Below are 16997 nucleotides of genomic sequence, written 5' to 3' on the forward strand. Positions count from 1 at the left end.
TACCCCAGCCCCTGTCCTTACCCTGGTCCTTACCCCTGCCCCTGTCCTTACCCCAGCCCATGTCCTTACCCCAGCCCTGTCCTTACCCCAGCCCCTGTCCTTACCCCAGCCCCTGGTCCTTACCCCAGCCCCTGGTCCTTACCCCAGCACCTGGTCCTTACCCCAGCCCCTGGTCCTTACCCCAGCCCCTGGTCCTTACCCCAGCCCCTGGTCCTTACCCCAGCCCCTGGTCCTTACCCTGGTCCTTACCCCAGCCCATGTCCTTACCCCAGCCCAGCCCTGTCCTTACCCCAGCCCCTGTCCTTACCCCAGCCCCTGGTCCTTACCCCAGCCCCAGGTCCTTACCCCAGCCCCTGGTCCTTACCCCAGCCCCTGGTCCTTACCCCAGCCCATGTCCTTACCCCAGCCCGTGTCCTTACCCCAGCCCATGTCCTTACCCCAGTCCATGTCCTTACCCCAGTCCATGTCCTTACCCCAGTTCTTACCCCAGCCCGTGTCATTACCCTGGTCCTTACCCTGGTCCTTACCCAAGCCCGTGTCCTTTCCCTGGTCCTTACCCCAGCCCATGTCCTTACCGCAGCCCATGTCCTTACCCCAGTCCTTACCTCAGCCTGCTTAACTTTAGTTTCTGATTGTACAGAGGATTCCTTATTCTCATAGTGGAAACCTCTATCAAGGTTTGTGTTTCCGTTTGTACTCTTGTCAGGATAGTGTTTGCAATGCAGCAGCATTCTTGGTTCTGTTAGATAGTCAGTCCTAACATAGGATAATCCCTTGATGTGTTTGAAACTGTTCAGAGAAAAAGAGAACTGTGAAGAGATGGTAGGCTACATATTTTAAACCACAAATGTTTTGTCAGATGGGCAGATATTTTACAGGCTACATTTTTTCCATTCATAAGAACTTATTTATACTTATTACTAAGAACTTATTAACAATCATTATTTTGACAAACAATAATAATATATACTATGTATGATTATTTATAAGCATTTATAACAGCTTATTAGTGAACATTATTATAAAGTTATACCAATATTTTTCCAACTCACTGTTGGGACGATCAGCATGAGGTATGCTTCCCTTGGCCTGATTGTCTCAGTCTCCATCCCCCCTCACTAAAGAAAATTTTACATCACAATGCTGTTTTCATAAAGAAAGAACAGTTTTTTTTAGCACTATTTATACTCCCACAAACATATTTTGTATGCCCTTAAGTTTAGCTCTAATATTTGATATGTGCATATTTTTTATTTTATTTTACCTTTATTTAACTAGGCAAGTCAGTTAAGAACAAATTCTTATTTCCAATGACGGCCAAGGAACAGTGGGTTAACTGCCTGTTCAGGGGGCAGAACGATAGATATTTTTACCTTGTCAGCTTGGGGATTCGATCTTGCAACCTCTCGGTTACTACTAGTCCAACGCTCTAACCACTAGTCCAACGCTCTAACCACTAGTCCAACGCTCTAACCACTAGTCCAACGCTCTAACCACTAGTCCAACGCTCTAACCACTAGTCCAACGCTCTAACCACTAGACTACCTGCCGCCCCAAGCGGTACCAGTCAACAGTTTGGACACACCTACTTATTCAAGGGTTTTTCTTTATTTTTTACTATTTTCTACATTGTAGAATAATAATGAGACATCACAACTATGAAATAACACATATGGAATCATGTAATAACCAAACAAGTGCTAAACAAATATTTTATATTTGAGATTCTTCAAAGTAGCCACTCTTTGCCTTGATGAAAGCTTTACACTCTTCGAAATTCTCTCAATCAGCTTCTTGAGGTAGTCACCTGAAATGCATTTCAATTAACAGGTGTGCCTTGTTAAAAGTTCATTTGTGGAATTTCTTTCCTTCTTAATGCGTTTGAGCCAATCAGTTGTGTTGTAACAAGGTAGGGGTGGTATACATTATATATTTGGTAAAAGACCAAGTCCGTATTATGGCAAGAACAGCTCAAATAAGCAAAGAGAAACAAGAGTCCATCATTACTTTAAGACATGAATGTCAGTCAATACGGAACATTTCAAGAACTTTGAAAGTTTCTTCAAGTACAGTCGCAAAAACCTTCAAGCGCTATGATGAAACTGGCTCTCATGAGGACCGCCACAGGAAAGGAAGACCCAGTATTACCTCTGCTGCAGAAGATAAGTTCATTTGAGTTAGAGTCCTGGAGTGACATCCCTCCCATCTACTGCTGCCTGCTTCATTTCTGTTTTATGTGTTACAGAGGACCAGTTCAGTTCAGAATGGAAACTTCTCCCACCAAGGATGGTGTTTCCTGTTGCACTCTTCCCAGTACCGGTTTTTCCAAGCAGAACAATCCTTCACTCTGGGAGATTCCTGATGGAGGAGCTCCTTGAAAGTGTAGAATCTGTATAGAAAAATACATCACATTTGATAAACTGATACAGTAAAATGACTACCATCTCATCCCCTATACAGGCAGTTATTGGTGTACTGAATAATAACGATTTACAGTGCCTTGCGAAAGTATTCGGCCCCCTTGAACTTTGCAACCTTTTGCCACATTTCAGGCTTCAAACATAAAGATATAAAACTGTATTTTTTTTGTGAAGAATCAACAAGTGGGACACAATCATGAAGTGGAATGACATTTATTGGATATTTCAAACTTTAACAAATCAAAAACTGAAAAATTGGGCGTGCAAAATTATTCAGCCCCTTTACTTTCAGTGCAGCAAACTCTCCAGAAGTTCAGTGAGGATCTCTGAATGTTCCAATGTTGACCTAAATGACTAATGATGATAAATACAATCCACCTGTGTGTAATCAAGTCTCCGTATAAATGCACCTGCACTGTGATAGTCTCAGAGGTCCGTTAAAAGCGCAGAGAGCATCATGAAGAACAAGGAACACACCAGGCAGGTCCGAGATACTGTTGTGAAGAAGTTTAAAGCCGGATTTGGATACAAAAAGATTTCCCAAGCTTTAAACATCCCAAGGAGCACTGTGCAAGCGATAATATTGAAATGGAAGGAGTATCAGACCACTGCAAATCTACCAAGACCTGGCCATCCCTCTAAACTTTCAGCTCATACAAGGAGAAGACTGATCAGAGATGCAGCCAAGAGGCCCATGATCACTCTGGATGAACTGCAGAGATCTACAGCTGAGGTGGGAGACTCTGTCCATAGGACAACAATCAGTCGTATATTGCACAAATCTGGCCTTTATGGAAGAGTGGCAAGAAGAAAGCCATTTCTTAAAGATATCCATAAAAAGTGTTGTTTAAGGTTTGCCACAAGCCACCTGGGAGACACACCAAACATGTGGAAGAAGGTGCTCTGGTCAGATGAAACCAAAATTGAACTTTTTGGCAACAATGCAAAACGTTATGTTTGGCGTAAAAGCAACACAGCTCATCACTCTGAACACACCATACCCACTGTCAAACATGGTGGTGGCAGCATCATGGTTTTGGCCTGCTTTTCTTCAGCAGGGACAGGGAAGATGGTTAAAATTGATGGGAAGATGGATGGAGCCAAATACAGGACCATTCTGGAAGAAAACCTGATGGAGTCTGCAAAAGACCTGAGACTGGGACGGAGATTTGTCATCCAACAAGACAATGATCCAAAACATAAAGCAAAATCTACAATGGAATGGTTCAAAAATAAACATATCCAGGTGTTAGAATGGCCAAGTCAAAGTCCAGACCTGAATCCAATCGAGAATCTGTGGAAAGAACTGAAAACTGCTGTTCACAAATGCTCTCCATCCAACCTCACTGAGCTCGAGCTGTTTTGCAAGGACGAATGGGAAAAAATTTCAGTCTCTCGATGTGCAAAACTGATAGAGACATACCCCAAGCGACTTAAAGCTGTAATCGCAGCAAAAGGTGGCGCTACAAAGTATTAACTTAAGGGGGCTGAATAATTTTGCACGCCCAATTTTTCAGTTTTTGATCTGTTAAAAAAGTTTGAAATATCCAATAAATGTCGTTCCACTTCATGATTGTGTCCCACTTGTTGTTGATTCTTCACAAAAAAATACAGTTTTATATTTTTATGTTTGAAGCCTGAAATGTGGCAAAAGGTTGCAAAGTTCAAGGGGGGCGAATACTTTCGAAAGGCACTGTATGTCTGGTGTTTAAATCTTTATGGTGAATGTGGAGTTCTGGGGAGTTCTGGCACACCAAGCCAACTTATTAAAGCTTCAATCTGGGATTTGGGAAGCTGATCAATAGCAATTTCAATTCTTTATGTACATTGATTCTTGAATAATATCACAAATGCATCATAAGATCATTATAACACAATGTAAGATTTCATTACTCCAATTTTTGCAATTTTAAACAAACAAGTTTATAGCTTCAACATATAAAACTATCTATTGGTTGTGATGGACTGTCAGTCATTGTATCTAAACCAATGAGGTTACATTTCTCCAGCACTATCCCAGCTGTATGCCACATTAAGTGGCCGAGGGGGACATGGTTGTCTTCCCAGAATGTATATCTTTAACCAGAAGACCAGAGGGTTATACTAATTAGTAAACATTTAATAAATCTTCCTCAAGTATGGTCTCAGTCATTGTCATGCCAAACAAAATAACTGGTCTTACAATTCTCAGACTCCAGTCACCCCAGTCATAGACTGTTCTCTCTACACCCGCATGGCAAGCGGTACCGGAGTGTCAAGTCTAGGTCCAAGAGGCTTCTAAACAGCTTCTACCCCAAAGCCATAAGACTCCTGAACATCTAATCAAATGGCAACCCAGACTATTTCCATTGCCCCCTCCCCCTTTTTACACTGCTGCTACTCTTATCTATGCATAGTCACTTTAATAACTCTACCTACATGTACATATTACCTCGACTAACCGGTACCCCCTGTATATAGCCTCCACATTGACTCTGTACTGGTACCCTCTGTATATAGCCTCCACATTGACTCTGTACTGGTACCCCCTGTATATAGACTCCACATTGACTCTGTACCGGTACCCCCTGTATATAGCCTCCACATTGACTCTGTACTGGTACCCCCTGTATATAGCCTCCACATTGACTCTGTACTGGTACCCCCTGTATATAGCCTCCACATTGACTCTGTACCGGTACCCTCTGTATATAGCCTCCACATTGACTCTGTACTGGTACCCCCTGTATATAGCCTCCACATTGACTCTGTACCGGTACCCCCTGTATATAGCCTCCACATTGACTCTGTACTGGTACCCCCTGTATATAGCCTCCACATTGACTCTGTACCGGTACCCCCTGTATGTAACCTCCACATTGACTCTGTACCATAACACCCTGTATATAGCCTCCACATTGACTCTGTACCGGTACCCCCTGTATATAGCCTCCACATTGACTCAGTACTGGTAACCCCTGTATATAGCCTCCACATTGACTCTGTACCATAACACCCTGTATACAGCCTCCACATTGACTCTGTACTGGTACCCCCTGTATATAGCCTCCACATTGACTCTGTACTGGTAACCCCTGTATATAGCCTCCACATTGACTCAGTACTGGTACCCCCTGTATATAGCCTCCACATTGACTCAGTACCGGTAACCCCTGTATATAGCCTCCACATTGACTCTGTACCATAACCCCCTGTATATAGCCTCCACATTGACTCTGTACCAGTACCCCCTGTATATAGCCTCCACATTGACTCTGTACCGGTACCCCCTGTATATAGCCTCCACATTGACTCTGTACCGGTACCCTCTGTATATAACCTCCATATTGACTCTGTACCGGTACCCCCTGTATATAGCCTCCACATTGACTCTGTACCGGTACCACCTGTATACAGCCTCGCTATTGTTATTTTACTGCTGCTCTTGAATGATTTGTTACTTTTATTTATTTATTTTATTAAAAACTGCACTGTTGGATGAGGGCATGTGAGAAAGCATTTCACTGTAAGGTCTTACACCTGTTGTATTCGGCGCATGTGACAAATCAATTTTGATATAAACAGTTAGCTATACTTACTGAGATAGATGGATGTCTTTTCCAGCAGTGATTTGACCTGCTCAGGATCACCCCTCTTGTTGTTGAACACATGGTATCTTCCACTGTATTTTCTCATCACTTCTGTGAGGTCATCTGAGTCAGCAATGAATTCTTCTATAGTCTGGTCTTCCAACTCATCTCCTCTGGTGAACAGGATCCAGGTTTGCTTCAAAAGACTCTCTCCTAGAAGACCTTCTACTTTACTAATGACCCTCATCTCTTCTTCTGTTAATCTGTCTATCTTCACCACCAGGAGAAACACACGGGGACCAGATGAGGTTAACTTGAGGACTTCCTGTAATTTCCCCTGAATTTGCTCTTCAGATTGATCGGGGTTACAGAATCCTGGAGTGTCATACACAACAAGATCTATTCCTTCAATGGTGACATTTTGTTTCTCAATATTAACAGTCACTGATTTGGAACTCTTCTTTGAGACAAAATCCTTTCGTCCCAGGATGGTGTTTCCTGTTGCACTCTTCCCAACACCGGTTTTTCCAAGCAGAACAATCCTTCTCTCTGGGAGATTCCTGATGGAGGAGCTCCTTGAAAGTGTAGAATCTGTATTGAGAAATACATCACATTTGATAAACTGATACAGTAAAATGACTACCATCTCATCACCTATACAGGCAGTTATTGGTGTACTGAATAATAATGATTTATGTCTGGTGTTTAAATCTTTATGGTGAATGTGGAGTTCTGGGGAGTTCTGGCACACCAAGCCAACTTATTAAAGCTTCAATCTGGGATTTGGGAAGCTGTTCAATAGTCATTTCAATTCTTTATTGATTCTTGAATAATATCACATAAATGCATCATAAGATCATTATAACACAATGTAAGATTCCATTACTCCAATTTTTGCAAACAAAAATGTAAACAAACAAGTCTTATAGCTTCAACATATAAAACTCTTGGATGTCATGGACTGTCTGTTATTGCATCTGATAGGTTACATTTCTCGAACCCCATCCCAGCTGTATACCACATTAAGTGGTTGAGGGGGACATTGTTGTTATCCCAGAATGCATCTCTTTAACCAGAAGACCGGAGAGGTATACTACGTAGCGGGATAGAGGAGTTAGCTAGCTAACTTTGGTGAATTCTGAGTTCAACTCGGGATAACTGTTAAACTTAACGAGGACCCCTTTTTTCACGCCTATAGAAAATAACTGTATCAAGTCAACTCCCTCTCTGCAGATGACTTCGTCAACCATTTTGAAAAGAAGGTCGACGACATCCGATCCTCGTTTGCTAAGTCAAACGACACCGCTGGTTCTGCTCACACTGCCCTACCCTGTGCTCTGACCTCTTTCTCCCCTCTCTCTCCAGATGAAATCTCGCTTCTTGTGACGGCCGGCCTCCCAACAACCTGCCCGCTCGACCCTATCCCCTCCTCTCTTCTCCAGGCCATTTCCGGGGACCTTCTCCCTTACCTCACCTCGCTCATCAACTCATCCCTGACCGCTGGCTACGTCCCTTCCGTCTTCAAGAGAGCGAGAGTTGCACCCCTTCTGAAAAAACCTACACTCGATCCCTCCGATGTCAACAACTACAGACCAGTATCCCTTCTTTCTTTTCTCTCCAAAACTCTTGAACGTGCCGTCCTTGGCCAGCTCTCCCGCTATCTCTCTCAGAATGACCTTCTTGATCCAAATCAGTCAGGTTTCAAGACTAGTCATTCAACTGAGACTGCTCTTCTCTGCATAACGGAGGCGCTCCGCACTGCTAAAGCTAACTCTCTCTCCTCTGCTCTCATCCTTCTAGACCTATCGGCTGCCTTCGATACTGTGAACCATCAGATCCTCCTCTCCACCCTCTCCGAGTTGGGCATCTCCGGCGCGGCCCACGCTTGGATTGCGTCCTACCTGACAGGTCGCTCCTACCAGGTGGCGTGGCGAGAATCTGTCTCCTCGCCACGCGCTCTCACCACTGGTGTCCCCCAGGGCTCTGTTCTAGGCCCTCTCCTATTCTCGCTATACACCAAGTCACTTGGCTCTGTCATAACCTCACATGGTCTCTCCTATCATTGCTATGCAGACGACACACAATTAATCTTCTCCTTTCCCCTTCTGATGACCAGGTGGCGAATCGCATCTCTGCATGTCTGGCAGACATATCAGTGTGGATGACGGATCACCACCTCAAGCTGAACCTCGGCAAGACGGAGCTGCTCTTCCTCCCGGGGAAGGACTGCCCGTTCCATGATCTCGCCATCACGGTTGACAACTCCATTGTGTCCTCCTCCCAGAGCGCTAAGAACCTTGGCGTGATCCTGGACAACACCCTGTCGTTCTCAACCAACATCATGGCGGTGGCCCGTTCCTGTAGGTTCATGCTCTACAACATCCGCAGAGTACGACCCTGCCTCACACAGGAAGCGGCGCAGGTCCTAATCCAGGCACTTGTCATCTCCCGTCTGGATTACTGCAACTCGCTGTTGGCTGGGCTCCCTGCCTGTGCCATTAAACCCCTACAACTCATCCAGAACGCCGCAGCCCGTCTGGTGTTCAACCTTCCCAAGTTCTCTCACGTCACCCCGCTCCTCCGCTCTCTCCACTGGCTTCCAGTTGAAGCTCGCATCCGCTACAAGACCATGGTGCTTGCCTACGGAGCTGTGAGGGGAACGGCACCGCAGTACCTCCAGGCTCTGATCAGGCCCTACACCCAAGCAAGGGCACTGCGTTCATCCACCTCTGGCCTGCTCGCCTCCCTACCATTGAGGAAGTACAGTTCCCGCTCAGCCCAGTCAAAACTGTTCGCTGCTCTGGCCCCCCAATGGTGGAACAAACTCCCTCACGACGCCAGGACAGCGGAGTCAATCACCACCTTCCGGAGACACCTGAAACCCCACCTCTTCAAGGAATACCTAGGATAGGATAAGTAATCCTTCTCACCACCCCCCCCCCTTAATGATTTAGATGCACTATTGTAAAGTGGCTGTTCCACTGGATGTCAGAAGGTGAATTCACCAATTTGTAAGTCGCTCTGGTTAAGAGCGTCTGCTAAATGACTTAAATGTAATGTAAATGTAAGTCACACTAAGTTATACTGTTATGATTCAAATGCATCCTGTCATCACTAAATGTGTACTGTATTTCAATATGACTATTTTAACACAAAATAACATCTGATTAATTAAATATTTAATCAATCTTCCTCAAGTATTGTCTTAGTCATTGTCATGAAAACAAAATAACTGGTCTTACAATTCTCAGGCAGGACGACCTATAATCACCTCAGCTACAGGAGACATATGAAAAGATTGTGTTCATAACGTTATCAATGACATGACCTACTGAGCTCTCATCTAGAATATCTAGTTTTCTATCATCAGTATTATACACTTTAAAACACAGTATTTCAATCATGGAAACATTTACAGTTAGTCAACATAACATTTCTGGCTAATCCTTTATGTAAACAGTTAGTTAAACTTACTGAGATAGATGGATGTCTTTTTCAGAAGTGATTTGACCTGTTCAGGATCACCCCTCTTGTTGTTGAACACATGGTATCTTCCACTGTATTTTCTCATCACTTCTGTGAGGTCATCTGACTCCTCAATGAATTCTTCTATAGTCTGGTCTTCCAACTCATCTCCTCTGGTGAACAGGATCCAGGTTTGCTTCAAAAGACTCTCTCCTAGAAGACCTTCTATTTTACTGATGACCCTCTTCTCTTCTTCTGTTAATCTGTCTGTCTTCACCACCAGGAGAAACACACGGGGACCAGATGAGGTTAACTTGAGGACTTCCTGTAATTTCCCCTGAATTTGCTCTTCAGATTGATCGGGGTTACAGAATCCTGGAGTGTCATACACGACAAGATCTATTCCTTCAATGGTGACATTTTGTTTCTAAATATCAGCAGTCACTGATTTGGAACTCTTCTTTGAGAAAAAATCTTTGCGTCCCAGGATGGTGTTTCCTGTGGCACTCTTCCCTGCTCCTGTTTTACCAAGTAACACCACCTGCAATGGTCTGGATGTCTGTTGCACAGGTTTGGAAAGGTGCCCCATCTTCAAGGAATTATCTTGTTATCCGAGCAGTGTGACGTGTGAGGCAGGAATCTAAATACAAATACAATAGAAAGAAATAATTACATTATTTTCTCAGATGCAAAATGTAGAAAAACAAGTAACAACCCAATGATATGAACAGCCATCACCTGGTTATTACATGCAAACTGGAATTAATAATTTAAGCACAAAAAAATCTGATTTGAGTTTAAAAGGGTTTAAAGCAGGAGAAACAATCATAACAAACCATTTCAAATTGAAAGTTTTTGATCCAAATATGAATACTCATCACCATTGTTTAATTCTCTCAAACAACTTTTAAAAGTTTTTGGACATTTTGTAACTTAAAGTTGCTTAGTGTTTACATGGACTTACTTGCTCTAAAACCCTTAAGCAGTGAAGTGACTACTTTACTATCTATGAGGTCACATACTAGAGGAGCAGTGTAGTGACTACTTTACTATCTATGAGGTCACATACTAGAGGAGCAGTGTAGTGACTACTTTACTATGAGGTCACATACTAGAGGAGCAGTGTAGTGACTACTTTACTATGAGGTCACATACTAGAGGAGCAGTGTAGTGACTACTTTACTATGAGGTCACATACTAGACGAGCATTGTAGTGACTACTTTACTATGAGGTCACATACTAGAGGAGCAGTGTAGTGACTACTTTACTATCTATGAGGTCACATACTAGAGGAGCAGTGTAGTGACTACATTACTATGAGGTCACATACTAGAGGAGCAGTGTAGTGACTACTTTACTATCTATGAGGTCACATACTAGAGGAGCAGTGTAGTGACTACTTTACTATCTATGAGGTCACATACTAGAGGAGCAGTGTCGTGACTACTTTACTATCTATGAGGTCACATACTAGAGGAGCAGTGTAGTGACTACTTTACTATGAGGTCACATACTAGAGGAGCAATGTAGTGACTACTTTACTATGAGGTCACATACTAGAGGAGCAGTGTAGTGACTACTTTACTATCTATGAGGTCACATACTAGAGGAGCAGTGTCGTGACTACTTTACTATCTATGAGGTCACATACTAGAGCAGCAGTGTAGTGACTACTTTACTATGAGGTCACATACTAGAGGAGCAATGTAGTGACTACTTTACTATGAGGTCACATACTAGAGGAGCAGTGTAGTGACTACTTTACTATCTATGAGGTCACATACTAGAGGAGCAGTGTAGTGACTACTTTACTATCTATGATGTCACATACTAGAGGAGCAGTGTAGTGACTACTTTACTATGAAGTCACATACTAGAGGAGAAGTGTAGTGACTACTTTACTATCTATGAGGTCACATACTAGAGGAGCAGTGTAGTGACTACTTTACTATCTATGAGGTCACATACTAGAGGAGCAGTGTCGTGACTACTTTACTATCTATGAGGTCACATACTAGAGGAGCAGTGTAGTGACTACTTTACTATCTATGAGGTCACATACTAGAGGAGCAGTGTAGTGACTACTTTACTATCTATGAGGTCACATACTAGAGGAGCAGTGTAGTGACTACTTTACTATCTATGAGGTCACATACTAGAGGAGCAGTGTAGTGACTACTTTACTATGAGGTCACATACTAGAGGAGCAGTGTAGTGACTACTTTACTATCTATGAGGTCACATACTAGAGGAGCAGTGTAGTGACTACTTTTATCTATGAGGTCACATACTAGAGGAGCAGTGTAGTGACTACTTTACTATCTATGAGGTCACATACTAGAGGAGCAGTGTAGTGACTACTTTACTATCTATGAGGTCACATACTAGAGGAGCAGTGTAGTGACTACTTTACTATCTATGAGGTCACATACTAGCAGTGTAGTACTATCTATGAGGTCACATACTAGAGGAGCAGTGTAGTGACTACTTTACTATCTATGAGGTCACATACTAGAGGAGCAGTGTAGTGACTACTTTACTATGAGGTAGAGGAGCAGTGTAGTGACTACTTTACTATCTATGAGGTCACATACTAGAGGAGCAGTGTAGTGACTACTTTACTATGAGGTCACATACTAGAGGAGCAGTGTAGTGACTACTTTGCTATCTATGAGGTCACATACTAGAGGAGCAGTGTAGTGACTACTTTACTATGAGGTCACATACTAGAGGAGCAGTGTAGTGACTACTTTACTATCTATGAGGTCACATACTAGAGGAGCAGTGTAGTGACTACTCTACTATGAGGTCACATACTAGAGGAGCAGTGTAGTGACTACTTTACCATGAGGTCACATACTAGAGGAGCAATGTAGTGACTACTTTACTATGAGGTCACATACTAGAGGAGCAGTTTAGTGACTACTTTACTATCTATGAGGTCACATACTAGAGGAGCAGTGTAGTGACAACTTTACTATGAGGTCACATACTAGAGGTGTCAGGATTTGGCCAGGGTTGTTCCGGGTTTTTGTCAGTAGATGTCCCCATTGTGCTTTTTGTCCCTGTGTTTTTCCCTTGATCCCCATTATTGTTTGCACCTGTGTCTCGTTTCCCCTGATTGTATTTAAACCCTTTGTTTCCCTCAGTTCTGTGCTCTGTGTTTGTATGTTAGCACCCTGCCCTAGTGTTCTGTGTGCTCTTGTCGATTCCGGGTGAAGTTCTTGTGGTATTCTGTTTTTTGTTTTTGTTTATTTTTTGGTGAGTTTCTTTTGAGGTCTTTTTGTGTTTTTCCTACCACCTTTTGGATTTGCCATTTTTTGTATTTTAGGATTTTTCTTTATTAAATACACCGTCTTAAGTACTGCTGTGTCTGCCTCATCTTCTGGGTTCTGCTGACTATTCGTGGCTCAGTTGGTTAAGTGACTGTTTCTCACTCCGGAGACCCAGGTTCGAAACCGGGTCCTGACAGAAACACAGAGCCAAAAATGAACCCAGAGGCAGCCAGTTCCCAGGACCTTTTTGCCACGCTGTCCCACCACCAGGAGACTGTCCAACGCCACGAAGCCGCCCTGGTTCAGCAAGAGGCCTTAATGGCTAGACATTCTCATCTTCTGTCGGAGATGCTGACTTCCATAAAGCAGATATCTGATCGACTTACCCCGGCAACGGTTCCCGTCCCAGTACCTCAGGTTCACGTACCCATGGCAGTTAACCCCCTGGCTGAACCTCGTCTTCCACCTCCCCAACGGTTCTCAGGTGATCCAAGTGCTTGTAAAGGCTTTCTCACTCAATGTTCTCTCTCCTTTGAGCTGCAACCTTCGTCGTTTCCCACCGACCGGTCTAAGATCGCATATATCATTACCCTGCTGTCGGAAAAAGCCCTGGCCTGGGCTACTGCTGTGTGGGATGCCCATAGTTCCTGCTGTGCCAGCTACTCTGCCTTTGCTGAGGAATTCAAACGAGTGTTTCAAGGCCCAAGCAGTGGTTCTGACTCAGCCAAACAGCTCCTGACTCTCCATCAAGGTTGGCGCAGCGTGACGGACTATGCCATCCAGTTCCGCACGGTGGCAGCAGCGAGTGGCTGGAACAACGAGGCGCTCACGGTGTGCTTTCTGAAAGGCCTTTCCGACACTATCCAAGATGAACTGGCCACTCGGGAACCACCGGACAATCTCGAGTCCCTGATCAAGTTGGCCTCACGCATTGACCAGCGTCTGAGAGAGAGAGAACTCAACCGTAGACCTCTAGCCCCTATCAGTCCCAGCTCCGAGTCCCCACCTTTATCATCGCTGGCTCCACCGGAACCCATGCAGATTGGACGCATCTCCCAGGCTGAGAGAGACCGCCGGATGAGGGAGCGACGCTGTCTATATTGCGGCAAACCGGGCCATTTCCGTTCCACGTGTCCCGGGCTCCAGGGAAACGCTCTGTCCCGTACAGACCGGGGGAACTGTAACGGGAAACATAACCTCCTCCCATCCGTCCAACTCCCGTCTGCTCATTCCAGTCACCCTCTCCTGGGACAACCACAAGCTTCACCTTCAAGCCTTGGTAGACTCTGGAGCCGCAGGTAACTTCATGGATGGTGTCTGGGCGAAGGAGAATGGCGTTCCCTCTGAACCTCTAAGTGACCCCATGAGGGTTACTACATTGGATGGAAGCCCTTTGGGATCTGGACTTGTCACTCATGTCACTACCTCCTTGAGACTTTCAGTTTCACAACACCAGGAATTGATGAACTTTCATTTGATCTCCTGTTCCGAGTTCCCTCTCGTCCTTGGATACCCCTGGCTTCACAGCCATAACCCTCACATCGACTGGTCTGTGGGCACTATCAAGCAGTGGGGTCCTACGTGCCAAGCTACTTGTATTTTCCAGAATTCCCCGAGTTCTACTCCCGAGTCTTTAGAATCCATCGACCTGACCCGAGTTCCCGAGTGTTACCATGACCTCAAACTGGTGTTTAGCAAACAGAGGGCCACCATGCTACCACCCCATAGATCTTACGATTGCCCCATCGACCTGTTTCCGGGCACTTGCCCCCCAGGGGTCGGATCTTTTCCCTATCTCCACCCGAACGAGCTGCTATGGATACCTACATCAAGGACTCTCTGGAAGCAGGCCTCATGCGTCCATCAACCTCCCCGGCGGGAGCAGGGTTTTTCTTTGTGGTCAAGAAAGATGGTGGATTACGTCCTTGCATCGACTACCGGGGACTCAATGACATAACCGTCCGTAACCGTTACCCGCTACCCCTTATGGCCACAGCCTTCGAGCTGCTCCAGGAAGCAGTTGTTTTCACTAAGCTTGACCTGCGGAACGCATACCATCTTGTGCGGATCAGACCTGGTGACGAGTGGAAGACCGCTTTCAACACGCCTACTGGTCACTATGAATACTTGGTGATGCCCTTCGGCCTGACCAACGCCCCAGCGGTGTTCCAAGCGCTCATAAACGATGTGCTTAGGGATATGCTTAACATATTTGTGTTCGTTTACTTGGATGACATCCTCATCTTTTCGAGCTCCCTTCAAGAACACACTAAGCATGTCAGACAAGTACTCAAACGCCTCCTGGACAGCCATCTGTACGTTAAGCCGGAAAAATGTGAATTCCATTCATCCCGAGTACAATTCCTGGGATTTGTAGTGGAACCCGGTCGAGTCCAAATGGACCCTAGGAAGGTAGGGGCGGTAGCGGATTGGCCCACCCCCAAATCCGTTAAGGATGTTCAGCGTTTCCTGGGCTTCACAAACTTTTACCGCAAGTTCATCAAGAACTTCAGTTTGGTGGCAGCTCCTCTCTCAGCTTTAACCAAAGGTGGCAATGCAAGGTTTGTGTGGGGAAGAGAAGCTGAGACGGCCTTCCAAGGACTCAAGCAGCGCGTCCTCTCTGCTCCCATCCTGATACTACCGACTACGGATGAACCATTTGTGGTGGAGGTAGACGCATCAGAGGTTGGTGTTGGAGCTGTCCTGTCTCAGAGGGGTGAAGACAAGAAGCTTCATCCGTGCGCTTTCTTCTCACACCGGCTTACCCCGACTGAGAGGAACTACGATGTGGGGGATCGTGAACTCCTAGCGGTTAAGATGGCATTGAAGGAATGGAGACACTGGCTCGAGGGGGCTTCTCACCCGTTTCAAGTGCTTACGGACCACAAAAATCTGGAGTATATCCAGCAGGCGAAGCGATTGAACTCTAGACAAGCTAGATGGTCTCTTTTCTTCAATCGATTCCAGTTTATCCTCACCTATCGGCCCGGGTCGAAGAATCTCAAACCGGATGCCCTGTCCCGAGTCTACGCTCCTGCCATTCGAGATGACACGGACATGCCTGTCCTTCCTGCTGCTAAGATTGTGGCTCCGATCTCGTGGCAAGTTGAGGATACTGTGAGACGTGCTCAAGCTAGCGAACCGGACCCTAAAGGAGGCCCTGCCAATCGGTTGTTTGTCCCCAAGGCAGTGAGGACTCAGGTCCTTCTGTGGGGGCACTCCTCTCGCCTCACCTGTCATCCGGGCGTAGGTCGCACCTTGGAGTTCATCCAGCGTAAGTTCTGGTGGCCTACCATAAGAGAAGACGTTGCCACTTTCGTCAATGCCTGCCCCGTGTGCTGCCAGGGCAAATCTTCTCACCTCCGCCCTCAAGGACTCCTTCACCCTTTACCTGTTCCCCACAGACCCTGGTCCCATATCTCATTGGACTTTATTACTGGACTTCCTCCATCCCATGGCAATACTACTATCCTAGTCATAATCGACAGGTTTTCAAAGGCGGCCAGGTTCGTCCCTCTGACTAAGTTACCTTCTGCCAAGGAAACGGCTGAGTTGGTAATTAATCATGTGTTCCGAGTCTTCGGCATTCCTCAAGATGTGGTTTCTGACAGAGGTCCCCAGTTCGCCTCAAGGTTTTGGAAGGCCTTCTGCCAACTCATGGGGGCTTCTGCCAGTCTATCTTCAGGGTACCATCCGGAGTCCAACGGCCAAACAGAGAGGATGAATCAAGAGCTGGAAACCACCCTCCGATGTATGACTCGTGACAACCCGTCCACATGGTCATCCTTTATTGTTTGGGCCGAATACGCGCACAACACCTTGCGCTCCTCCTCCACTGGTATGTCCCCGCACGAGTGTCAGTTTGGCTATGCTCCTCCATTGTTCCCGGACCAGGAGGCAGAAGTCAGAGTGCCTTCAGCCTTGAGGTTCGTCAGACGCTGTCGGCTTATGTGGAGGAAGACCCGTCTTAATCTGATGCGTTCCTCACAGAGGTATCAACAACAAGCCAACAGACGTCGCCGTCCCGGGCCTACCCTGCGCCCCGGCCAGAGAGTCTGGCTTTCCACAAGAGACTTACCTCTACGGGTGGAGTCTCGCAAGCTGTCCCAAAAATACATCGGTCCCTTCAAGGTTGCCAGGAGAGTTAACCCAGTTTCTTATCGCCTACACTTACCCAGATCCCTTAAGATTAATCCCACATTTCATGTGTCATTGTTAAAACCTGTTGTTTTTTCTCCCCTTGTCCCGGCAGACAGACCTCCCCCTC

General features: G+C 45.6%; 1 protein-coding gene across 1 annotated transcript; it reads right to left on the reverse strand.

Moving 5' to 3' along the window:
- Positions 1-5697: 5697 nt before the first annotated feature.
- On the reverse strand, positions 5698-10091 carry LOC135533129 (GTPase IMAP family member 8-like). The gene is given in 2 exon segments (XM_064960540.1): positions 5698-6580; positions 9464-10091. Coding segments are annotated over 2 exon segments (1176 nt in total). The 5' UTR covers positions 10044-10091; the 3' UTR covers positions 5698-5984.
- Between the last annotated feature and the right edge of the window lie 6906 nt (positions 10092-16997).

This window comes from Oncorhynchus masou, unplaced genomic scaffold (genome assembly GCF_036934945.1).
Source record: "Oncorhynchus masou masou isolate Uvic2021 unplaced genomic scaffold, UVic_Omas_1.1 unplaced_scaffold_2236, whole genome shotgun sequence".
Taxonomy (NCBI): Eukaryota; Metazoa; Chordata; class Actinopteri; order Salmoniformes; family Salmonidae; genus Oncorhynchus; species Oncorhynchus masou.